Source organism: Aedes albopictus, chromosome 3 (genome assembly GCF_035046485.1).
Source record: "Aedes albopictus strain Foshan chromosome 3, AalbF5, whole genome shotgun sequence".
Classification (NCBI taxonomy): Eukaryota; Metazoa; Arthropoda; class Insecta; order Diptera; family Culicidae; genus Aedes; species Aedes albopictus.
Window position 1 is genome coordinate 224818867 of NC_085138.1, and position 27139 is coordinate 224846005.

The window sequence follows — 27139 nt, forward strand, 5'->3', positions numbered from 1 at the left end:
TATACCTACACAATTGATTTACGTCAAAAGCTCTTCCATTGATACATAAGTGTGGCATCCTTAATGGTTGAAGGACGTGGACCCTCCAGATTACGGAATCTACTTAAGATTTGCTCAAAAACCTATTAAAAACATATTTTCCGTCGTATTTTTGCTGCTGTGCTGCTATTGCTGCGGTAGTGTTCATATCCTCCATAATCCCATATAAATTCAATGAGATACCGCAACAATAGGAACCAAAGTAAGTTTTTACCTCCATAATAGGAATAGTATGTATGCCTAATGTTCTCGCGAACAATTTATTATCGAAACTAGAAAAAATCGCCCGTTTTAATATTATTCCAAGCAAATTTGGGTGGAAAACTATCGCACCGACTAATATTTTGTAACCCATTATTAAGTGGTACGATCTTTTTTCTGAAAAAATAATTTACCTATAAGATGACTATCTTAGTTTTATTTGTTGAAAATAGATATGTGTTTAACCTTCCTAGGGATCATGTTTTCCCTCTCTTCCCAATCATTTTAAACATAAAAATGTAAACGACAGCTTCTTTCTAAACAAAATCAAATTTTGTCTAGTTTTGAACATCATGTCGAGGAGAGGCATTGCCATTGCGAATTTTATGACCTAGATTTGTCTGTTCAGTGTGCAATGCGTTACGAACGTGACCCTCTGATTCAATTTTCCTGGTTCTTATAGCTTATGGTTATCTAATCTCTTTACATTTCTTTCGAGCAACATATTTACACAGATGCTAGAATGCATGGAGACGCTTGGTCACTGACAAGTCTGATCCTTTTTTTCTTGAACAAGATTCCAGTACACAGGATAAAATATTTGTCCAAAAGAAACCAATGCTCAAACATCTTGTTTAACTCGATCGAATTTTCCTAAGTGTCAAAAAGATTTTTGATCTATAGTTCAGGGTTTGTCAAATATTTGACCCGTTATGATGAAAATGGAAGCACTCTGCTGAAGATGGGTTCCGTTCCCCTACTATTATACACTATTGAGATAATGCAGGTAGATGATGTTAACAAAGCTGGAGATCATCGGCCGAATTTGGATTGCTCTCCTCCGATTTATTAGAACTCTATTAAAATGCAAGGATAAGTGTGGAATATGTCATCAGTCCAGGGGCAAATTGAAATGAAACGCATCTTTTTCTGTCAGTTTCGATTTATTCAAAGTAGTTTTTCCTTTGGCTATTATATGTTTACTCCAAACACATGATCTCCATTCCTGACCCACTGTGGTCGTACGGAAATCAGTTTATCAGTTTGACATTAGTTGGGAAAGGATCATCGATAAAGAAAATCATAAAATGTATCCCTATAGACGTTATTTATTTTTGCTCGTTCGACGAGGGGTCAAGTGTACAATATGTCTTTCGTTCCTTCACTGTGTCGATTTATCTAACCGAGTTCGTTCTGCTTTGCCATATTTTTTTTTACATTTTCTTTTTGTTCTATGTATTAAAATCTAGTCACATATCAAAACATCGTAAACGTGTCCTTCGTCTTTACTACATTAAAAAAGCCATGGAGGAAAGGAAATTGTTTTTCTTGTTCGTATGTTGCTTATGGTAATATGAGTTGAATATTTTCTTCTATCTCAATGGGTTTTCCTTCTCACGCTAGAAGGGGTTCGAAAAGTTTATCTGCTTATTTTGGCCACATGCGGTTTCGATTTTTCTTTCAGCTCTTGTGTGTTGAGTGAGTGTGTGCGTGATAGGGTGTTTCAAACAGTTTTCCTGCGCTTCAATATTTAACTCATTAGGAAGTACAGTATATGGCGCACTTTCGGTTGAATTGTTCATGATCAGCCACGCAGTGCCTTTGATGACTGGAAATTAATTTGCTACTTGTTATAGATAGTGGAGGTTACATGAGGAATTTGAAAATGATCCGAAAGATCACCAGTTAAGCTTGTAGGTTCGATGGCAGCCAAATGTGTTCTTCGAAAGCTGAGTACAGAACTTCATGAAACCACAGAGAACAGGCATCCAGGCTAGAACAAATTTCATTCAGAAAGTTGTGTAAGGATTTGAATCTTCATTTGAGTAGGTTGCAAACCAATACACGATGACAACACTAACGCCGTCAAACACCATATTGCCACAGTCAGTGGTGAATTGAAAAATTTCAAGTGCTGAATCAAATTAGTAATGGGAAATTAACCGATAGCAGCGCCACGCTATTTCCACGTGTGTTGCCGATGAAATATTCCTTACACAAAATTCATGTCTGTTCTCTGTGATGAATCATATTTGATCCAACGTTGTGGCACTTTTTGATCGGGGAATCTGTTTTGGCAACTTTTCGCTTCAACTCAGTCAATTTTATTCCAACCGATCGTCAGAGCTGCGAAATCAATCTTGATGTAATCTAACACCACAGAATCAACGCCAACGCATTCACGATTAGCCCTACCTTTACTACATCACGTTTCAATGGATCACTAAAATAACTGAAACGGCCGCTATGGAGTGAACAGATAGCGCCACAGTATCCTTGTGCATGTGAGATAACTCGGCTGCTGCCACAATGTTAAATACCATATGCGGTGGCGCCTTCGTTTTGATGCGGCGAAACCCAACAATCTTTGCTTCATTGACCCATTTCATCCACAATGCACACCAATTGGCCAAATACCGTGAGAACGGTACCCCACTTGTTGAGGAAGAACACTAATAGCATTACACCTTCTAAAACTATTATTTACGTAATACGTTATTAGGGCGGGAGCGTGCATAAGTAACCCGAGTTGGAAATCTTCCAGAAAATGAGTTTCCTCAGAATTAAACAATAAATGAACCAACATTGCATGTGATTTCTGCCGTACTCTCTCTAGGAACTTTGCCAAAAATGTTCATTTACATTTTATTGCAAGTTGAACTTATTATAGGGACCCCCGTGTATCTTCCGTGGAACTTCTTTATAAGGAATTCCCTCAGAAACACAGATATATTATTCATTCATCGGAAGCATAGGTGTCAATTTGTTGGGGACGAAGCTTTCCAAAATTGTATAATATTCACCTTTTTTTTAGTTCAATGTACTAATTTTCACGTTAATATGCCTAAATAAGATAAATAGCGTCGATATGTTCTAAATTACACTGATTTTGACAGATTTTGGAACATGGAATTGCAGGTCACTTGGTTTCGCAGGATGTGACGTGATAATCAGAAAAAAAACGACGACGAACTACATCCCCACAACTTCGACATTGACGTTGTAGGAACTTTGTTGAACTGAGCAGAAAGTCTGGAAAAGCAAGCATCGAGCGGCTATCCTCTACCAAAGCTGTGACACCACCAATGAACTTGGAACAGGATTTATAATGTTGGACAAGATGCGGCAACGTTTGATCGGATGGCAGCCGATCAACACATAGATGTGCATGTTGAGAGTTAAGGGCCGTTTCTTCAACTACAGCATCATCAACCTGCACTGCCCACACGAAGGGAGATCTGATGACGAGAACGAAGCGTTCTACGCGCAGCTAGAGCAAACATACGCCGGTTGCTCACCTCGTGACGTGGAAATCGTTGTCGGCGACATGAACGCGCAGGTAACAGACAAACTGACGTAACACTTTGAACGTTTTTCAATTCAAATCATAGTCACGGAAACATGTTCGCCCAATGTTACAAGGACTGAGTTTGGCCAACCACCAACTAGGTGGCGGTAGTGGGAAAACGTCAAATTCGAACAAAAACGATGCGAGTACCATGGATGGCCAGTTGGCCAACTATCAATTTTTAAATAGACCGTTAAATTGGTGTTCGATGGGGATTACCAGATTGTTACGTCTGTTTGTCTGTGGAAAAAGCATATCGACCACGTTCTTGTCGACGGTACATTCATCTCGGAAATAGTACTAGCTGAATAACAGTTTCTTAAGGTAAAATTTGCTCAAGAGAGGTTTGTTCCACTCAATGTTTATTGGGTAATGTTCGCACATACCGCAGAGCAAATATAGATTCGGAACACTACCAAGTCGCTGTATGCATGCGCTCAAAACTTTCGACAGTTATTACCACGCGACGAAGTTGAACGCCGCGGCATTGAGCAGCTGCGTAACGTAGAAGTGGCTCAAGACTACGTGCAGCAGCTAGCAGTGGCTAGGAATTTCACCAGGAATTCGACCGAGGACACGGTGAATTCCTCCAGGATTGTAATCGGGAATACTTATACGAATTCTACCGAGAGCTTCATCTGAAGTTCCACCGATAGTTCCTCTAGATAAGCTCTGAAAATGCCTTTAGGAGCTCTGACCAGAGTTCCTGCAGAAGTTCAATCAGGAATTTCAATATGAAATCCACTGCATATCTTCCAAGGATTTTCATCGAGATTTACTCTGAATTTCTCCATTGGGAATTTCCGTAGGAGGTCCAGAGAGAATTTTTCGAGGAGTTCCGTCGATTATTCTCTAGGAGCCCGGCAAGAGCTCCACAAGAACTAATTCATTGCAGGGGGTAAGGTTTGAAAGTTTCAATAGGGATCTCCTTCAATTCATTCCGAGAGGTCTTCTTTATCCTGTGCTGTTTATGCTTCCAAATTTTGGAATTCAAAAGCGACAATCCGGCAATTATTTGAAGTGCGTTCGTGTGCTCGGGATGAAATGCTCATTAACATTACGAATGTTACAAAGAAATTTGATTTCGATTACTGAGCAAAAGTAAACTAAGTAAAAAAATGTCACTCGTTTTCAGACAGCCCATGAGTTATTTAGAGCCACTCTATTGTCCCATGTTAAAAAATCCTAAATAATATGTTGCAAATATTCGTAGACATCAGTAGAACGCTGGGAACATTTGAAACACCCTAATGATTCGTATGAATATCAATGCCCATCATGGTGAGGAAATGTAGGATGGGGTGGAGATGACGCTTGCTGTCAGACTTTGATAATGTCTCCGGGGCATTGAATATTTTCCTCTCAGGAACCCTCCCGTCACATGAACACGTCGTTGGCCATGGTGGACTTTCTGGGCGTGGTCGGTAGCCCGTGGGGGCATTTTGATTCATCTTCGAACGTTACCATTTTTTCCCGTGGCTTCGTCGGGATTGCAATCATTGTCGAACTTCCAGCATGTGTTATCATACTGCGCTTAGTTGGTGGTAGCGCCAGATCGCCAACGCCAGATAGATTGAATTCACTCACACTTCTCGGCACGAAGTACTCTACATGGTTTTCCATTATCCCAGTTGAGCGTCGGGCTGGCGTATTTCGCTGGAATGCACTAGAACGCCGAGGCAATGAGTTGTACTCATTAGGCAGCATGTCGTTAGGCCTTTGTCAGGATTTTATTGGAGTCATTGCCACCGATACCAGCGCTACATCCTCCGTTGATGAGGGAATCGATTCCGGAGTGGCAAATTTCTTCAGCCATACTATTAGTTCCGTCTGTATGAGACTGAAACACATGGCCACAACGGCCATTCCGACTACAATGTACGCTGAGGCAGCATACTGAGCAATGTTCCCGGCTGGCATTAGATCACCAAAGCCGATTGTGCCGAGGGATGTAAAGCAGAAGTATAAACTCTCCAGCACACCCCAGGGCTGAATTTTATGGAACAGAACGGCGCCGAATGTGACGTAACAAATCAGTATCATAATACAGATTGATATTGGTACGACTGATTGATTATGTTTGCTCCCGCTGTTTACCGTGTGAGCACCCCCATTGGTTCCCATGTTGGTGCTGCCTAATGCTCCTACTCCGCCGTAACCATGCGGATCGTGAATTCCAGTCCAAGTCTGGTGGTAACTGGTGCTCTGTTGCTGCTGGGAACGTTTCTGTAGCTCGGAGCTAGATGATTTACTGTTTATTGCCGAGTTTCCACTTAGACTTGAACTAGTGCTGGCGCTATTTGATGACGACGAATGCGACGACGGTCGAATGCGGCGGAATAGGCACCGCATGGCCCCCGAAAGGCCTTCTCCCATGGCCGAGAGGTACAGCAGGATAATCGGAATGCCAAACAGGGCATAAATTAGCGCCGCTATTCTGCCCCATTGCGTTCGCGGCGAAATTCCACCGTAGCCTGAAAGGAGACAGGAAAATGGGAAAAAAAGGTTTAGAGCCTAGCTTTTTGACAAGAATCCAACAAAAGACTTTTCGTGTTTTTTTGGGTTAATATGGCACCCTCATTATAGAGACGTGGTGAGAAGAGCAGAATTTCCTAAGGCAAAGTTTGTGTTACTCGGCCGACAGAGTTACTTCGTTAGAGGGTAAATTTACCTGCGGAACGCAATGTTAATTGAGCTTCATCGCTTTTATAGCTCGGTGTTTGAGTTTTTCTTTAGGTCTGAGTGTAGGTTTAGGTATGCAACGGCCAGACAGATTTATATTGTTGAAAATGCCATGTCTCTCTAGTTCAGTCCTTGGACTCAAAGCGTTTTAAATGAGAGTGTCATGTTAATGTAGGGTATGAGTATTCTTTTCATTCACCACTTCTATGTCCATCATATGACAGTTTAAAGTTTAAATCGATATTTTAGAAAATGTACGGTATCTGGGGAAAAGTTAGTCAACGAGGGAAAACAGATCACTATGGTACCCGCATCCTTTTTTGCATAATTTTGTGACTCAGACGAGTTTTTTGGGGTCTCCAGTTAGCCTAAAGGTTAAGGCTATGGATAAGTCAATGCGGAGACGGCGGGTTCGATTCCCGTTCCGGTCGGGAAAATTATTTCGACTCCCTGGGCATAGTGTATCACAATGTACAAATTCATGCAATGGCAGGCAATGAAAGCCCTTCAATTAAAAACTGTGGAAGTGCTCCAAGAACACTAAGTTGAAGAGAGGCAGGCCAAGATCTTATGCGAACGTCGAGCCATAAAGAAGAAGAAGACGAAGAATGATTAAAAAAATGCCTACCTATAGGCGTTCCATGAGGGTCATTTCGTATAACTTACTGAGTTTTATTTTATTATTTACTTACTAAATGCACCAATTGTAACAATGTTAAAACCTGATTCAGATTCAGCATGGTCATATTGAATGTGCTCCATAATTTTTAAATTTCATGATATTGTGTCAGTGGTTGATCAACTGATGGGGGCCCCATCGGTACAGGTTTTGAAAATATTTGTTCGGCATAATATGCATTGTACCTATACATGATTTTATAGAAAATAATAGATGAAAAGTGATCGGCTTCCCAAGATATTGCGGTAGCAACTTTGGGAAAAGTTTACTTGGATTTTTTATTTTTTTTGCTCATTCATGCATAAAGTTATTAAGTTTAAATTAATTATCTTTTGAACGAAAGTTAAACTTTTGAAATCGGATCTAAACTGGCTTAATGTAAAACATCATGTTTTTAAGGTGGTGAACTCAAATTTTTGAACAGGAGTGTAAGTGATGTGATTGTCTCATCCTTAGGAAAACTCTTGTGTAAGTTTGTAGTATGTATAGCCACTTTCTCAATCATAACTATCACGCAATTTCAATTTCTTAAGAATTATTAATTTTATCGCATATCAATTAAGCAAAGCGCAAACAGTAATTTCCACAGCTCTTCCACACCAAATAAACGCAATGTTCATCAGAATAAGACCACAGCACCCACAGACAGTGCAACTAATCCCTCTTGGCAAAGGCACGTTTCCTACATGTTGGTGCAATAATTGAAAAACAACTGCTGCTGCAGCTCTGTGGTAAAATATGCAAGTAAGCGGAATTGTTTTCATTTAATTTTAAAATTCCACCCACTGCATCCCACTTAATACTGCTTGTGTAGTTTACGACGTCCAATGAATGCAAAATAACTGCGATGTACTTTTTCTTAGCAGTAGCCATGATTCGCTTTGATGGCAAGTGTTGATTTGTGAGAAAATGAACAATCAGGCACTGAAGGGGAATTTGTGATAAATGGAATAAGTGAGTTACATCTGTCAAGTTCTCCATTTTACTTAGGCTAACTAAGTCAAGTGGAAATAACAATGATTGAAACGCTTCGATATTCATGTACATACACACCAAATTTTTCGCTTTCAGCACAAAAAAATCAGCAAAATAAATTGCTGAATTTCAGCAAATTTTTTGCTGAACTTCAGCACAACGTTGCTGATCAGCTGTCAAAATTGCTGGATGGTTCAGCAAGTCGAAAAATAATTGCTGATATTCAGTAAATTCATATTGCTGAATGAAATCAGCACAAAAAAATCAGCAAAATTTGCTGAATACCAGCAAACAAAATTTGCAGTGTAGCACACACCAAATTTTCTCTTCATGTTCCAGCAATTTGGATTGCTGAAACTGGTTCAGCAAGACACCCAACCCGGGTAGAGGCTAATGGCAAACAAAGGACAAAATAATAACTGGTTTTGCCATCATATCTCGTTTTGCCATTCTTCTGTTATTATGAAAAACTTAAAATGGCAAATCAATAGCAAAATATACAATCATAGCAAATCTTGTCATTGATATGTTATTCTTAAATAATGCTAAATAACACATCAATAACAAAAATAACTATCATGGTAAAATTTGCAATTTAGCATATTTTATAATGAATTGTATAAAATATCAAAACAATAACATAATTTACATTCCTAGCTAAATTTGCCATTATTTTGATATTGTGAGAAATTATTTATAAACATTAGGCACCATAACATATTTTACTCTTAATATACCATTAACTATTATATTGTATATTTCAAGCATAACTTTTCAATTCGACGTATCTCGCAAAAGTAAACAAATCCGGATTCTCAGCTGTGTGTTTGATTCGCAATAGATTCTATTTGATGCACATCAATTTATGTTAATTTAGAACTCAAACAATTAATAGAAATATAGCTCATTTTACCTTTCTTCTGTTACTTTGAAATAATAACTGAATCTACCATTATTTTAAAACAGAATTTGAACAACTAAACCTACCATTATTTTGATCGCCACATAAACAGCTAAATTTGTTCTTATCCTGTTATCAATAACTCAAGAATGTCATATTTTGTTATTCATCGATAACAGTTAATTTGGGTTTTATTTTGTTATCAATATCTCAATAATAACTTATTTTGTTCTTCAATTTAATCCGCATGCTTTACCATTACTTTGTTATTACAATGGCAAAATAAGTTATTTTTAAGTTTTTCTGCTACCAAAATTTTGTTATTATTTTTGTTATTTTAACTCTTATTTCAAACAAACAAATAACACATTTTGCCATTCAAACATTCTGTTTTAATGGTAAAATTAGCCATTCTCTTGCCATTAAGCTCTACCCGGGAATTGTTGCTGTGCAGCAGTCAATGCAACTTTTTACTGTAATTCAGCATTTTGGCTTACTGATTGCTGATCAGCACTTATTTTTTTGCTGTTTATCAGTATTCTGTTTGACAGAACGATTGAAATCAGCTGTCAATTTTGAGAATCGCCGAAAATCAGCAAAACCGATTACTGGAGGCGTATCAGCAATTAAATTATTACTGAAAGCCAATAATCATTCGACCTGTCAACCACTAAGATGAAAAATTTTTGCTCACTTCAGTTCACCGTTGATACGTGCCAAACGATGATTGTCGATGTATATTCAGTAAGTACTCATTTAATTCTAAAAATAATAAACATCCTAACAAAATCTCCGGTTTACAGGTATGTGGTGAGAAAAACATGCAGCAAGATACCTTTAGTCCTGCGTGATGAAATTTGACGATTTATTTATGGTGATGGACGATGGAGTTTTATGCTGTTTCATTGCTGGTTGATCAGCAAATCACTTTGTACCTTGGTGAATGTCCAGCAAAAGAACTGTCACTTTCCTGACGATCGCTATTGCTGGACGTTCAGCAATTTCTTCTATTGCTGGTTGGGTTGCTGAACTAACAGCACAAAAAAAAATCAGCAAATTTGTTGTGCAAAAACACGTGTTTGATAAACAAATTGAGATTAAAATTGCAAAATAAAATTCACATCCTCCGGTGGGAATCACACTCACGACTTCCAATTCACAAGACGGGTGCATCTATTTCTCGATTCCACGGAGCAACATGACTATTAACTTCTCATTATAAAGCTAAATGTTTTTTTAAAATATGTTATAAATGGTGGCATCATGAAAATTCATTTTAAAGTTTCGCTTTTGAAAAGCGTCATTCCTAGTTGAAGCTCTAGTCCTAGTGTAGGTGTGATGCAACTTTAGTGGCCATAATCCTTGTACATTCCAACTCAATTCATTATCATGTGCCTATTCATCACACATGCATCCAACGTATTATGTCTTCTCCCAATACAACTTATCCCATTATTATTGGTTAGCGAGCCCTCTTCGTCTAATAAGTTGTTGATTAATCTCTCCGGAGTATTGGGACCAATCGCTTGTCTAATAATCCAATCAAAAGTACACGGAAAGTATCGAACACGTGATAGTGATGACATGATGTGGCAGGGAAGTTTCATCCGATATAGCTGTGTAGGGAAAACTGCACGGTTTAGGGACAAGCTCGTTAGAGTCTCAGTCACAATGCAATGACAGACGCCCAATCAAAATAGTCGACTTTGGCACTTACTCACGATTTTAAGCGCACAAAAACCACTTTTTAGGAGGAGGGGGTGTGGTTCTGGCCAAAGACTACGCACCATACAAATTTGAAATTATTTGTATGGACAAAAGTCTACGAGAAGGGGGGGGGGGGGGGGTTTGAGATTGCCAAATTTTGGTCTACGTGGTTTATGAACAGCCCCCAATTGCAAACCTCAAAATATTTTTCATGCTCGGATTCCCTGTAAAATTTTCGATATATTTAACCTATTGGACATTTGGTTTTCATTAGAAAAACTTGTTTGAAATACGTATTTGTAGCGTGACATTTAACAACTTTGCCAAAGACATGAAATATTCTAAGTAATCAGAATCCTGAGATATATGAGTTTCAATTTCTTTAGTGTTACGTCTGTTTGTTGGTCGTTTAGTGCACTGACGTAATTCCCATCCCATATATTTCAATATGCTAATTATTTAGACAGTGTCCTCGACAAAGTTGTTTGGCTGGTCAAGAACTTTCAATTGATAGGCCGTATGATTTCAAAACCTTCCACCAGGAGGCGCTAGAGGGCATACCCATTTTAAGTTTCTTATATCTAAGGATCCTGATTAATTAGAAAGATGGTTGTTGCGGTAAAGTTTTTTGGTAGATCAAGGACTTTCGTCTGTTTGTCTCTGATATCATAGTAATCGCCGGTTGAGTGGCATTTGATGACGATTTAAAAATTTTACAAAATCGCAGTACAATTACAATTTACACAATTTTTGGAATTCATATAGAGCGTAGTTTTTGACCAAACACCACCTTCACCCGTCCCTCAAGAGTCTACGGGCCCTAATGGTACGCAATTTATTAATGATACCTTAGAAAAGAGCTCATACACCCAACAAACTCACAAAATGTGGGTTCTTCCTTCGGAAGAAAAGTAAAGCGTGGGTCTCGAGATGAACTAGCCTAGGGCTAAAAATCTCGTTAATACAGAAAAAAAGCTCATACACAACGAGAAGAAAATCGTTTTGAATAAACAAAACTACGTTTGTCCACTGCAGAAGCCGTCCAAGCTGATTTGGTCTTTTCCACAGAACTTTTTTTTGGTGACGTTACAACGCAAACTTACTGATTTACTTTCTTTTAGTCTCATTTGAAAGATATTTAGGAAAGCAGAGACCAAATAAAATTTCATATTTGGAACTTGTACTAAATTTGAATAAATTTTATAAATGTTGATTTTTCGTGACGTTACAACGACCAAAAATCTATACTTTGATCAGCCATACCTCAGAGTTGTAAAGTATCTATATAGGGTATGTGTTCCATCAGTAATCTCACGCTCCCATATTCATCCTATTCGAAAACAAGCGATTACGGCACTGATTGATTCCGTTCTTTTTGTTTTCATGGGTGCTCACACACAAAACAAACAGCGCTTCAATCTTTTGTTTTTCGTAGGATGAAAATGGGAGCCACATGCTCAATAAGGGAACCAATACTCTATATGAAAATGCAGTGGCATACGTGGGACCGCACATAACTTGCGAACGGAACATCCGATTTGGTTCGTCTATATTTTGTTTTGTCAGTTTTCACCCAAGGAAGGTTTATGATGCATAAAACATTAAGAAATAGAGAGTTTTTGGAAAAAGATTTTTCATACGTTTTGCTCGGGGACTAGGACTTGAAACGTCAAGAAACTCAGTAGGCAAGACAAAGTTTGCCGGGCACAGCTAGTTTCAATTAAAATTCTTCGTATACTAAAAAATCTACATACATTTATCTGTTAATGATGGACGACTTTAAAAAAAATCAGTGCGTTAATGTTTAGAATACGGCAGCTTTGATGCCTAAATGCCTTAATATGTTAATCTTAATTGTCGTTCAATAAATATTTATTGTTACATTGATATCATGTTTAATACATTTTTGAATGGCAAGAGTAATGTAAAATGTTATACAAATGTGAAATATACCAAAATTAAACCTTGAAAAATGAGTATTAATGGTACAGGGCCCGTAGAACGTGATACAAATAAATAAGAATAAAATAAAAACTACACTATACAATAGCAGTTCACTTCTTTAGATTTGTCTATTTGAGGTTCTGATGGAATGTTGGACTGGGATTCCAATATGCTTGTCCTCAATATGAAGCATTCTTCACCAAACCACATTAAACTCGTCTCTATCAAAGAGATTTTCAACTCTTCTATAGGATTTTTGGATCAACGGCTGTACTTAAACCCACAACATTCTCTTTTAACAATTTAATAATACTTTCTGCAAGTGAAAGCAAATAGATTTTTATAAAACCAAAACTTGTATTCGAACATCTTATATCTAGGCATCGTATCCTGTGACATAGGTGGTTGAAGCGATGTTCTAGCAAATATGGAGTCGTGGGTTCGAATCTCACCGAAAACGATTTTTTTTTCACAAATTCATACCTCAATTTCTCTACTAATCCACACTCTGAGTATTCTCATTGACATACAGAATAAAATATATTTGTTTTTGGTTATGAACTTAGAACACACACTGGTAGTTCATTAAAATACATCACATCCGCAAGGGCACTGTTTAAGTTTTCAAATTTATTATGCAGTATAAAAACGGTTTGTATTCCAACCGAAACCGCCCATCAGTATGAAAACAATTAACATATCAAACACCTCTAATACCCCATATTATAATACCAAATTCATTGTTTGTGCATGTCCCTCCTGGCGATCTCCGTGTTCATCAAAAGAACCACAGGAAGTGGGCATTTCAGTTTGGAATATCGAGCCTGTCGCTATTCGGCGAACACGTCACCATGCAGAGCGCGGACAAAAGAGGCCTGTTTGCCTACATACCAACCATTCGACCGCCCACATATGCGAAACTAATAAAGCTCTAATAACACAAAACCTTCAGCCCACCGCTAATTGAGTCCCTCCCAGTCAATCGGTAGGGCTTTCGATGCATGTTTTGTATTTTTTTATGCATTATTTCAGGCGGGTAGTAAAAATATAAAAATCAATTTATGTGTTTGCAATGCTACTCGTAATTGAAGCAGCAAATATATGACAAAAATTATTGGGTTACCATTTTTCAGATACGCTCTGTATACATAGCTGAACAAATGTTGTACAAAACATGAATTGATTTTCTATGAAGTATAGCTTCTGATTATACGAAAACAAAATTTCAGATATCTTTTGATAATAAGCACTCAAAATTGTATATTAAAGATTTTAATCTATTGCAACAGACTTCCGTATTTGTTAATCCTTGCGGTTGCTCGGTGCTCCATTATTTAGATCAGCTCTATTAGCTTCGAAAAAACTCGCTCAGTTTGAAACATAAACAGGTTTATGCACAGTTTTGCATGTCATGATTGCTCCCAGTAGATTGCAAAACTCAACACCGGGAAAAAAGCGCACCAGCTCTTGTCTGTCTACTTCTAAATAGTAGGGTGCGTGTACCGGTTTTAACCAGTCTTTGGGAAAATATTTTTCAAAAAATATTGTTAAACCAATGTGAACAAACAACATCTTGAATGCAAGCTTTAAATCTATTTTTTGTAGGGAAAATGCAGGAAGTGGGCTAATACACAAAATAGAAACACAGCGTTAGTTTTGGCCATATTCTTAACTTTGTTCTATTTCTTCATATATTTCTTATGGTGGTGGCCATATTAAAAACACCCTGGCCAAAATAGATTTATGTGAATTATTTTTTTTACAGAATTTGTTTTTCTGTCACTTTTGAATAAAGTTCAATGGTAAGTTGTAATTGTGATACAACATTAGGATTTACTAGGCAATGTTGAATTTAGGTTGCAACATGCTGTCTAACGAGCTATGGACACAATACCTGACTGGTCAATACTGATGCTTCTACCCTATATTCAATCTGTTTGACTTTTCATGTTTACTCTGAAATGCTGTTAGTTTTATGAAAACTCCCGGAGTGGACCGAGTGGAGGAAGTGTGTTTTACCCTTTTTCCTGTATTTTTTGGATGTACCTCTGCATGCAGTCAGTGTCGGTTAACTCGCTTGTGTGATTTTTGTTCAAAGTTAGACAATGATTATGATTTGATAAAAAAGGACTGTTCAGGAGTTGCACTCTAGTACTGTTGCTTTTGTTGTTGAGACTTCCCTAGTAAATTGCGATTTTCGAGTAGATTTTTTTTTTTCCAAAGTCGTAACCAGCTTTCCAGTCGTATTTAGAAGAGAGTTGATCGCCATATAAACGTTTGATTACTTGTTTGTTTTTGTTAAAATAACAGTGAAATTACAAAAAGCGGCCGAAAAGAAACTTGAAAATTTCAAGGCACTGTTACTGAGTTAATTTGTGGAAAATATGACTATTTTTTTTTTGAATAAAAATGCGAAGGGTTTGGGACGAGCTGTCTGGTTCGTTCGAATCTCGCTGGGGATTCGCATGCCTGTTGTTCAATATCACCCTGAAAGGTGTTATGCGACGAACCGGCCTCAACATCCGGAGCACGATTTTCACGAAATCCGGCAAATTTGTCTGTTTTGCGGATGACATGGATAATATTGCTAGAGTATTTAGAACGATTGCAGAACTGATTACCCGCCAGAAGCGTGAAGCAGTAAAGGTTGGACTTGTGGTGAACACGTCAAGCGCTATCTGGAGGAAACGTGAACGATAGAGCACACCTAGGTAGGTAGAAGTGTAACGATCAATCAATGTAACGATAAATGGGGATACCTTTGAGGTGGTGGAGCGCTTCGTATACCCCGGATACCCCCCCCCCCCCCGAATCACGCAACCCTCGCACCAAATGCGTCATGTACAAGACGCTGATAAGGCCAATGTTTCTCTATGCGCACGAGACCTAGACTGTTCTCGAAGAGGACATGCAAGCACTCGAAGTGTTGGAGCGTCGGTTACTTAGAAACATATTTGATGTTGTGCAGAAGAACGATGTTGACGATGATGGATGAACCTCAAACTTGCTGTACTCTACGGAAAACTAGCATCCGGAAGGTGGAAAAAGCGGAAAGGATTCGATGAACAGATAGGGTTACCATGCGTCCTGATTTAGCAGGACATGTCCTGATTTTAGGCTCATTTTGGCGGAAATTACTGGACAAATCCGATGAGTTTTACTCATTTTTTTTTTAGAAAATACATGAAATGTCCTGATTTTCTTTACTCTGCAGATGGTAGCCCTATGAGCAGAGCAAGTTGTGAGAATGCCAGACAACATCCCTGCAAAACTAGTGGTCGCTAGAGACCCTGGCGGTACAAGAAGACCTGGAGAGTAGTGTGCAAGGTGAGCTGATCAGGCGGAAAAAAAAAACTGGCGAGCGTGACCGAGGTTGGAGTTTGACAGCCGCGAATCGTGTATTATGGATAAATATTGTTTATTCAGATTTATCTTATTTATTTCGACAATGATTTTTCATAAGGGCCTAACTGACTTGATCGATTTCTCTTTGTCGACTCTCTCTTTCGCTAATAACGTGATCAAAACAAACAAAATCATTATTCTTTTTGTTTCTATAGCAACATGTAGTCGTCTTCTTCGCATTTCAACCAAAAAATCTTTGGAAAACTCAATACACATTCTGTGATAACACAAAGAGAGGATCGATGAAGAGAATTCGAAAATGTCAGTTAGGCCCAAATGAAAAATCAGTGTCGATTTGTTCACTATCTTCGTCATGGACGTCCAGATTGTTTGATTAAACTAGGTTCCTAATTCTTAAACTCTAATTTAGACATATTAAAATCGAAATCTGCACTAACAACATTAAAAGCTTTCAAACATGCACAAAAAGGACTATTTTGACCATAGTTGGTTCTATGAAGCGGGATTGCAAGGAGCGTTGAGCTACGGAATCGTCGCGGTGGAACATTTAAGGAAATTTCGCCAAGAAGTGTAGGACAATCGATGTTATTCACGCTGGCTTGGGAAAATTTGCTGTCTCCCTGCAACGGCTCAATCAGGCTGTGTGGGCGACACCATTATTCTTCAGGTGAGTATTGTCATTAAAGCTAGTGTAAACACCACTGTGTCCTAGTGGTGACAACCGTAGTTGTCAAGCCAATGTTTGACAGTCTTCGGCTGCCGCCAGGATTATGGAATCGGACACTCCCTGGTGTTCCACTAACTTTTCCCACAACCTCATACTGAATCTGATATCTACTTGCAGGTCATCGTTGAGCAATATGCAAGCAACGGATGCCTGGATCAAAGTAATTGGAAAGTTTATCTTTGAAGTAAAAATTAGCATTCACTCCCACGGTATCAATTTGGGAACATTTGTTATGAAAAAATTAATGGAAACAACACTTGAAGGATTGGCACAGATAGGTGCTACGAGAGCTTTTCTTTGAAGAATTACAGAGATTAGATTTTCGACTTGTTTAGTTGGATCTAATCCCATTTTGCAAGCAAAAAGGGCAGCGAGAAGCTTCAAATCCCTTAAATCCACACAGTACGCAGAAAACACGCTCGGGCTTTGAACACTTTTCATGTCCATGCCCCTGAATTCCGCAGTTGTAGCACACTCCCAAGTGTGGCGGACGGTGTTTGTCCACCAGGGAGCTCAAACATAGTATGCCTTCTTGTCGCGACTGTGGAGATTTAGGGGTTGGGCTAGTCTTCTCTCGGAGATTTCTTTCGGGTCGACCTCCCGTTTCTTTGAAACGAAGAGGTGGTGGTCTATTTCGTTTTGGTGACGATGGAGGGCTATTCTTGTTATATCCTTGGTTTTTACCCATTTCCATTGCCACGAGGTCGTTGATGCTGCTGGCTCTGTCTAGAACCATTGTAGGCAGGCTTAATTGAAATAGTAGATACTTCCTTGGGAACCCCAAATACTTTTTGGTAAATGGAGGGTTTGGAAGCATCTATAGTCTTTCCGATGAGCATCAATTCGGACAATGTGTTCACCGGCTTGAAGACGAGTATCTGTTTGTAATCAGGCCTCAGGTTTCACTTGAGGATGTCTAGCTTCTCGTGGGAACTTAGCGGCGTAGGCATAGCACGGAAGATCTTCTCCATCTCAAGACAAAAATCTTTGAAGGATTCATTCCTCTGCTGTCGCCGCTGAGACGCTTTCATCCTCAGCGCAGCATCAAGTTCCGGGTGCACGAAGTTCGCCTTCAACTCGCACACCAGGTGGTTCCAGTTGTAGAACCGCTTCTGGGAACGCATCGCTTGAAACCAAGCCAACGCGTTACCGGTGAACAAATGCATTGCCGAGCTAAACAGTTCTGCCTCGGATATTTGTTCTGACTCAGCGTAATGGTGGACACATTCCAAAAATTCGATGAGTCCCATTCCTTCGTCATTCCCAGCATACTTCCAATCGGCTACCCGTTGGAGCCGACGCTGGTAACCGGTGATCTCCACCGAAGTTGCTCTTTCCGGCTGACGCGGAAGGTTTAAATTAGGAAGACTAGTCTGATACATGTTCTGGGAATTGTGCGAAGGTCCGAGATTCTCAAAACTTTTGGAATTGTCCGCATTACGGGAGTCAAAACGTCTTTGAAATGGTTGATTGGGTAGTCCAAAGTTCTTGCTAGAATTGACTAATATCGCCAGATCATTTCTTGGTGAACGACATAAACTCTTGCAGATTCAGATTCAGCTGCCCACCGAAAACATTTCGATAATTCAAGAGGAGGTGCTTTGACATGCTTCATGCGACCGTGCTCGTGAGCGAGGGACGAATTTATATAATTTGTCCACAGTAACCAGGAGCTGTAATGTCCTTCTGGATGCGTTGTCTCGTCGCAAGAACAGAGTCATCACGCGTAGAAGTTGCCTCTTATTGATTCCGGTTGTGAGGAGCAATAAGATCCCGCTGAACTTATACCTTCATTATCTTGCCACGCCATGACCGTAGTACGCGAGCTGTGTTACTATAGTTATAGATTCTATAAATATTTCTATAGAGATCCCAAGCAACACACATGGTTACAAAACAGTCACGGCAGCGCATGTAAGTGTTGCGCAGTAAGTCACAGTGACTTCTGTGCAAACCTTACATACGCTGCCGTAACCATGTGTGTTGCTTGGGATATTTAGTATACAGTTTCTTCTTTGTTTGATTTTTCAGCATCACATATATGCTGCAAAATCAGGTTTTCGTTTTAAACTCCACGCCGAAACGTCATTGTGTTACTCATTTTTGACATGATGTTTCGCTTGCTACATCCCAGATACACATCGGGCCGTCATCGACCGAACCTTCATTGATATCCTCAGTGAAGAGTTGTCCAGGACGGAGTTGACTTCGGGAGACCTTTGGTAGAATGTTGCTTGGAAGTAAAACACGTAGTCTCTGCTTGTATGCGCCCTGTGGAAATGTTTGATTCAATTAGCTCACCGAAGTACTCTTCACTTTCCAGGTCTTTGTCGGTAGGTCTTTATTGAGATAATTCATCATAGAGCATCATTTTTGATTGGGGATACAACTTACGGATCCATTCTACAAAAGAATACTCCTTCGCTGAAAACAAGCAGTTTTTGCAGCAGAACAGTTTTCTTATTCGGAAACAAACAATCTTCCTCCTGTTGGTCGGTTGAAAACTTGAAAACAAAACATATTGCACTGTGCCCACCAAATCGATCTGTATACGCACAGTATGAAAGTGTGACGATAAGTGAAATCAACATAGTTTTAAGGCAGTAATAAATTGTAAAACGTAAAACCATTGTAAAAACAAAAGATTTCGGCTCAGTTATGCCCATGTGGCGCCCGAGCCTTCCAAATAAACGAATAAGTAAAAAAAAAAAAGTGAAATCATGCAGTGTGCCCAGTTATGCAGGTTCGTGGGTTTCTGCTCGTGGAAAAAGTTCTTTGAATGCTAAACGTAGCTGAAGGTGAAGATATGACGAAGCCCCACCCGATTTTTTAAGAGCACAAACTTGAAGACTAAATTGACGGTTTGCGTTGAAAAGTTGATCGATTGGTCACCACCAGCGGGTAACCAATCGATCAACTGTTCAGCGGAAACCGTCAGTTGCTTCTTCAGAGGTGTGCTCTTGAAAATTTGGGGTGTGTCTGTTTCATATCTTCAATCAAAAATCTAACTTTGAAAGCAACCAGCAATAGAAATGTCACTAATAATTGAAGGTAAAAAAAATCACATTGAAATGAAGTTGCCGATTAAGAAGATATTTGGGCGGGTTAGAACCAAAGGGGTGTAAGTGACAAAAACACACTTTCGAGTAAATGAGGTTTACATTTTTTGATCAATTTTTCATCCCATAGTAAATGTATGAAGTTACAAAATGAACCCAATTTTCTCTGATTTACTGTAATTTTTTCAAATCATCGTAGAAACAATCTTAAAAAAGTTCCTGAAAGCAAGAAATCTGAATAATTTTATTATATGCTCAGCTCAAAATAGACAAAACGGTCACTCACACCCCTTTGATTCTGGGCCCCTCATTTATTTCCCAACGTTAGTATAATTCGGAAATTCAGCCTATGATTGTAAAAACAAAAAAAAACTTTGGTTTGGTTTCAAAGCCAACTTATCCCTGAAGGACAAAACTAGAAAGAATAGTTTATCAGTTTATCATTGTTATAGTATTCAGTTAAATATACACCTTGTTATATTTTTACACATATGAGTACTTTGGAATCATAATGCTCGAATCTTCGCATCTTCCTTAATGAGTTGCGATAGCATTTAGATTTTCATAAAAAAAAACATAGGGGGAATCGGTTTAATACACGCCACTAGAGTGCAATATTTTGAATCTTTTAAATACATTATTGTGGAATGTTTTTCAAGCGTTGTTTTGGCAAAACATGCAGGTCGGTAGTCCATTCGTGCATTAATTTAAATTGAAAGTTATATGGTATGCTTTGTGACTCTAATGAAACCAAATTGAAGTTCATGTAGCAATTCTCTGGCGAAATCAAAACATGTTGAATAATGAATTTAACAATGGAATTAAAACGGTCCCTGTTCAAGACGATATAAACGTCCCAAATCTGAGCCAAGGCAATGTAGACAGCGATGCAGCCACCGCTGGCAACAAATTATAACAACATTTAATGTTGCGGTTAAACCGCAACAGCCGAGCCGAAAGCAATTTTCTTAAAACCTGTGCGTTGAAATTTTCCGTGCCGTTTAAAATCATATTTCGAGTGACGGAGAAAAGTGGAAGGCTTAAGGTAGAACCCCTACGCTCGGGCGGGCAGACGATGCGATGCGGTATCGTCCAGGCCCAACCAAAACGGAGGTTACAGACGGGAATTAAATTAAATTTTAATCAACATTCCGCTTCCAGAAAGTTATATCTTTTGCAGCCACCATTGCCGCCGCTGCGCCACCGACATACGTGTAGTCATTCATTTTGCCATGTGAGTAAAACGGAGGCAGCACATCACATCAGGGGCCGAAATCGACTGTCATGTTACCGGAAGGCAACGAACACACTAGAGACTGATAGGTAGGAGAAAAAAAGTCCTCGGCGTGTTTCCCAAAGGCATTCGTGGAACATGAGTACAGAGTGCGACACTGAAATTTTCTAACTTGAATTTAAAATAAATAAACCGATGAATACCTTTAATGACTGCTTACTGCTTCTCTAGCAGTCTTCAGATGAGTACTCGTTCTATCGAGCGGTGACCTAATTCGGAGACGACGCCCAGAGTACCACTATACATCTTAAGCTAATATCTGTATTGTCTACGAAGCAAACAAATTGCCCGGTCCTGTTGAAAGTCGTTCTCTAGCTGCAGTATCTGGTTTTTCACATGACAACTACTAGCGCAAAGTGGCTGGGTAAAACGTTTTCATCCGAAAGGTACTTCGCCTTATACTTTTCAAAATTTTCCACCGGTGCATCCTGTACGACATCCACAGTCCTTACACATCCGGCTTACATACAGTCAATGACACGGTGATTCCACCTCCTCACTCATCTAGTCCTGCACGTACATACATCATGCACAAGAACGTGCCTTTGTATCTGCCCAAGTGGTGGTAGGAATACTGCTGCTAGTGAACCAAACCAACCAGCCCATCTCCTCCTGCCGAAGCCCAAGCCTAGGCCCAGGCCCAAATGTTAAAAGGATTTTGGTGCAACACTAATTTGTTACGCTCGGTTCACTGTGGCATGACGCGCTGTTGCTGCTGGCTCTGGAACGGCTGCCACGGTAAATCGGCTTTTGCCGCCATTACCGTTATTAAATTTCGCTTTTCCCAATTATGTTTTCGTTCTACTCATTTGATCGGGTAAATTGGCATTTTTACGGAATATAAATTTTGACATACGACATGTTCGAATATGGTCGTTGATTCGAAAATAACCAAGTATCACGTTCGGTCAAAGTCCGTATAAAAAATGTTAATTTCTTTAAAAAAGCTGTCCTCTTTTTGTACACTAAAAACTTTTTGCAAAATGATGACTTTTTTCAACACGAGTTTCGATTTTGCAATTACGGAAAATGGTTTTTGAATAGGATCTTTACTAGGCTTCATACTTCAGCAGGACTACTTGCAATCAATTTCAGTATAGATATAGTTCATGCTGCTATTTTTTTTATTAGACGTCAATTATTCGTAGACCGTGGGTTGGTTAGTTAGTATGCTTAGTTGTACATTTTATATTGCACTATTCCACTCAACAAAATATATTAAGTTCAATGGTATTGAGTATCATAAAAGTATTGCTTACACAAACGAAATAGAACGATAAGCATATGTTGGGTAAAATGCCAAGAAGGTTTACGGTACTAATCGGGGTCAAATTGATTACTTCAAAACAACTTTTGTGGATAACATAAGTAGCAATTTAAATATTGTTTAGAGACTTGAGGCAAAATCAGTGAGTCTCTGTAAAACTACGGGAGTAAATTTTTTATATGTTAAAAAACTTTAAAAACAAAAAATTGAAAATGTCACTGTGGGACGAAATTAATCAGCTTACAATGGAACCTCGGTATGGATAGAAATTTGCGTTCTTCGCTTAATTTTGTTCTTTTAACCCAGAATTAACTAATTCAACATTTTACAACTCTTCAAAATTAAGTGTAGGGACATCCATTTAGTACTTCAAACCAAAAAATGGGAATTTTCAACCCCCCCCTCCTCCCTTCGTACGGGTTTTTCCTATACTTAATACATTGCTTGTCACACTTCAGAAAGCGTGACGTACTTTATGGATGCCCCCTGTATGGTTTCGCTGATGATATTATTATACGACGGCGAAAATAAACATCCGATTAAAGCCAGGCAAATCGGATTATTTATTAAAGTGTCATGACAAAGTTCATGATGGCAAAGGGTTCCATGGAAGAATCAGAATAGAGACGACTACTATGTACAGCAGAGGTCGCTCATGCCTCTGACCAGTAAGGTAAGACAGGTCACAAAGTGGTTTCAAAGGGATTTAATGAAGATTTCAGAGAGTTTCAAGTTTATGGGATTTCAGGAATGACAGGAAACTTTAGAGGGTTTCAGAGCGACTGCAGGGAATTCCGGGGGGTCGCAAGAGGTTCAGAGACTTACAACGGATTTCTAAAGAGTTATAATTTTTGCAGAGCTTCATTGGATGTCACGGAGTTTCCGGTAAGTTAGGGTTCATAAGGGGCTTAAGAGGTGTTTCAGGCTGATTTAGGGAAATTTCAGTGGAATTTCAAAAAGTTTCAGAAGTATTGCGATTGTCGTGGAGAAATGGAGCATGTTGAAAAGCTAGTTTTTCAGGCAGTTTTCCAGGAGGTCAGAGACTCGCTGACTGTACGTAATTTAGTACACAATATGCTTCAGTAGGTAGATCTAGCAAGCATGAGGCATATTGCTTTGATAGATCTTCTTCTTCTTTATGGCTCTACGTTCCAACTGGGACTTGGCCTGCCTCGCTTCAACTTAGTGTGTTCTTTGAGCACTTCCACAGTTATTAATTGAAGGGCTTCCTTTGCCTGCCATTGCATAGAACGGGAGTCGAACCCGCCGTCTCTGGATTGACGGTCCATAGCCTTAACCACTAGGCTAACTGCAGACCCCATATCGTCTGGGAGCTACAGAGGAGGTGGCGCGTGGTCTCGGAGAATGGCTAGTCCAGATGTAGTACAAGAGGTGGTCCAGGGGTTCGAAGTCGGCTTCGTAGGTCATACCGGTGCCCTGCGGTCGAGATCGACCCTTACAGCGATTAAGTGGCCGCGGAGAAGAAGTCCCGGTAGCGGTGCTGTCGTGGCGTCAGTCTACTGGGTTGGATCTGAGCCCGTGGTTGGAAAGAAGTCCCCGGCAAGGGTCGGGGTAGGTGAGACCCTGCTGTCTGCAACCTTCGGGTGCATCTGATAGGGCCTGAAGGGTAGTGATACCCTTCCTTACGGGCAGGTCAGATCGGGTTGCACGTGGGCATCAGTTCTTGATGTCTGCCAAGCAGTTGGGCGCGGGCGGGGTCGACCCTGCCCGCCTTCCGAGGACAAAGGGAGTGGCGAGGACCACTCGGGAAACTGGCTAAGCGCCAGCATGTTACCGTGATGCACTCTCCAGAGCGAGTCATCGATGTTCGTTGCTGCTAGGCTACGGCAGCTAACCTTGAGGGTGCGATATTCACTAGCCCCTCTCTGAAGCAATACCTTCTTGGTGGTTCCGGAGAGACGTAGGGTTTGGCGACCATAGGAATGTGTTTTAGTGGGTCGAGGAGAGAGTAGTCCTGGCTTTTACTAGTGTTGTAGAAGACGGCCGTAACCCCACACTACCCTAACCTTCCTGTTAGGGTGTCTGTTGAGCAGATTTATCCCCCTAGAAGGAAAAAAAAAGACCCCATGTTTTGAAAGATGTTACGTCAACAACCATTGCCAGTACTATCGCGCTCGAGTTGTGAATAACAAAATGCGTAGTGTACCTAGCACAAGTTAAAACCTTTCTTGGAATCAGTGCGAATTCTTCAGAAAAGTTGGTAAGGAGCAAAAATTTTGATCCAATCCAACATTTTGTCTTAACTTTTCGAAATCTTCATAAATGTTCATAGTTTTTGAAACGAATGACTTTTATTCGAAAAAAAAAATCTAAGAAACTTGATACCAGCAAGAATCAATTAAATTTGAGCTCGAAAACTTCAACACGAACTTGTCTTACTTTGCTCTAAATTGTTATAACAAATCGAACTCGTTGTTTCCGAATTTGCGAATCGAAGCTTTTGTTTCCCCCTAAGACCTTTTGGTATATATAGTTATAACTTGTAAAACTTACAGAAATTGCATTAAACTGCTCATCTTTTACAATCGCAAGCATTCACCTGCCTGGAGCATAGTGTGTTTATATGTCTACTATAAGCAAGAAGGATAACTTTATACAACCATGGCCACGGTGATGGCCCTACATAATTAATTTTCTTTCCTTGGCAAAACGTGCAAATGCACGTGATGAGCTTCTAAGTAAGACTTAGCATGGTACATCTCTGTGCAGGCAGACGACACACACCGGAACACTGATGGCTGGTGAGATACTATAAATCTTGACGCCTACTTGAAGAATCCCTAGCTGCTGCCCAAGTGGAATGTCTTTCGGCTGGCTGGTGGGGTTGATAAGCTGTACAGTAGCGCCGTAGGTGGTGCAATCAACCTCCGTTGCGGGGGGGTGATCTAACATCCGGGATGTTGAACATTATAAGATCGACCATCATCCCTGCTTGTTGTGTGTCGTGTACGAGAGCTGAAGATAAGCTTCTTATGTAAGGCGACGACGACGACGACGGGACCTTCTTGTCCCACTTTTCCATTTCATTAGAAATGCTACCGCGCGTTCCGGTACTTGTTTTCACTGGTGAGGAATCTTCCCACCACCTTCTGTATAGGTTATTTTGATCCTTACGATGACGGGCGTCGCCACCGTCGCCGTCGTCGTATGAAAGTTGAGTGTGAAGGTTGAAATAAAAGTTTTGCTATAGCAACACGCCATGGGTTGTGGATTAGCTGGGCTCGTGTCTACTGAGCAGACAGAATTTTTCTCCTCTTTCTCGGTGACAAACTATATAAAGTTTCTTGTTAATGCTACTTAGCCGCAGCGGCGAATGGCGTTGAGTTCTCGACATGTGGTGCTTACTTTTCCAAATAGAGGGACGGAAGTTTTGTAGCTCGTTTTTATGGAGTGGAAGTATAGCGGAATTCGTTTATGGCTGCCATTATATGGAGGAAACGCTTTGAGATTTCCATCCTGCATGGTTGCCATGGTTGAAAGTGAGTGAGAATATTCTGATAACAACCCTTTAAATGGAGCTTTGAATTAGATAAAAAGTTGTTTCAAAGAAGCTTAGCGTTTTCGCTTATGGCAATGAAATATTGCTATCTATTTACTACAAGACCACAAGCTACGATTTTCAGATAAGCATCCCTTTTACGTAACACGTGTGCTACCAACAATACGCCGGCTGTGAATACAATTCTGCTTCATCTTTGTTCGGCAGTTTTTTTTAGCAAGCATTCTCACAATTCTACTGATGTACGATAAGAAAATCAAAGCTTAGTTATAATCCATGCGTTAAATTTGGTCAGTGATATGCAGTTTATTTTAACAGCTTCGAGATCAAAAAATTACGTATAACCCCGTGATCGAAAAATTGTTGGAACATCGCTCTGTAGCTGATTTTATAAAACGATGAGATGATGATTAATGCGCCTAATCAATAGCTTTTTAAGTACACCGCCTGTCCAATTTATTTGATTTGCGGAAGACATGGATATTATTGCTAGGGAATTTGGAACGGTGGCTCAACGCATCCCGCCACGGATCCGTGCCACGTGCTAAAATGTAGGGTCAAGTGGGGTAAGATGCCATTTTTCAAACTTTCATCGTTTTCAATGATAATTGAGGGGCCCAGAATCAAAGGGGTGTAAGTGACCATTTTGTCGATTTTGAGCTGAGCATATCAAAAAATTCTTCACATTTCAAGCTTTCAGGAGCTTTTTTAACCTTTCAGGACGCACGCTGAAGGGTTAAGATTGTTTTTACGATGATTAGAAAAATTACAATAAATCGTAGAAAATTGGGTCGATTTAGAAACTCCATACATTTTGTATGGGATGAAAAATTGGAGAAAAACTTTAAACCACATTTACTCGAAAGTGGGTTTTTGTCACTTGCACCCCTTTGCTTCTAACCCCCTCAATTAACCTCATTTCTTAGGCTTTCAAAGTGGTAACAGCAACTAGTCACTAAACTATTGCATTTTCAGCGATTTTAAAAACTGATTCGTAAAACGGAAGTGGTGCAAAAAGACCATCTGCCATGGGGTAAGATGCCACTTTATGAAAACATTTAAAAATTACGTCCATCAGTTTTCGGGCATTTCCGACTCCTTTTCCCTCTGTCCCGCTTTTTTCGTATGCTCAATAAATGGAGTGTTACCCCCATCCCCGCAAAACGATGATCATAATATTTGAATGACCCCCAGCATGGAAAGCGTAGACATCAACAACCATGCGCCTCCATGTGTGCCTCAGTCTCGTTGGAAACACTTGACTGGTAATAAAATCACCAGAAAACCTTAAGGCGAAACAGGAAGCATTTCCTCACTGTTTGGTTTTTGATTTTTTATTGAATACTGAAGCAATATTTTCAAAATCGGTTTTCTTCTTCTTCTTGGCGTAACGTCCTCACTGGGACAAAGCCTGCTTCTCAGCTCAATG

At 39.7% G+C, this 27139-nt stretch overlaps 1 protein-coding gene across 1 annotated transcript in view; it reads right to left on the bottom strand.

Moving 5' to 3' along the window:
- Positions 1-1165: 1165 nt before the first annotated feature.
- Positions 1166-27139, bottom strand: part of LOC134291447 (potassium channel subfamily K member 10-like) — a 370248-nt gene continuing 344274 nt past the window's right edge. The window contains exon 8 of the mRNA XM_062859186.1: positions 1166-6063. Within this exon, the coding sequence (XP_062715170.1) occupies positions 5312-6063 (752 nt within the window). The 3' untranslated portion in view covers positions 1166-5311. The remainder of the gene's footprint in view (positions 6064-27139) is intronic.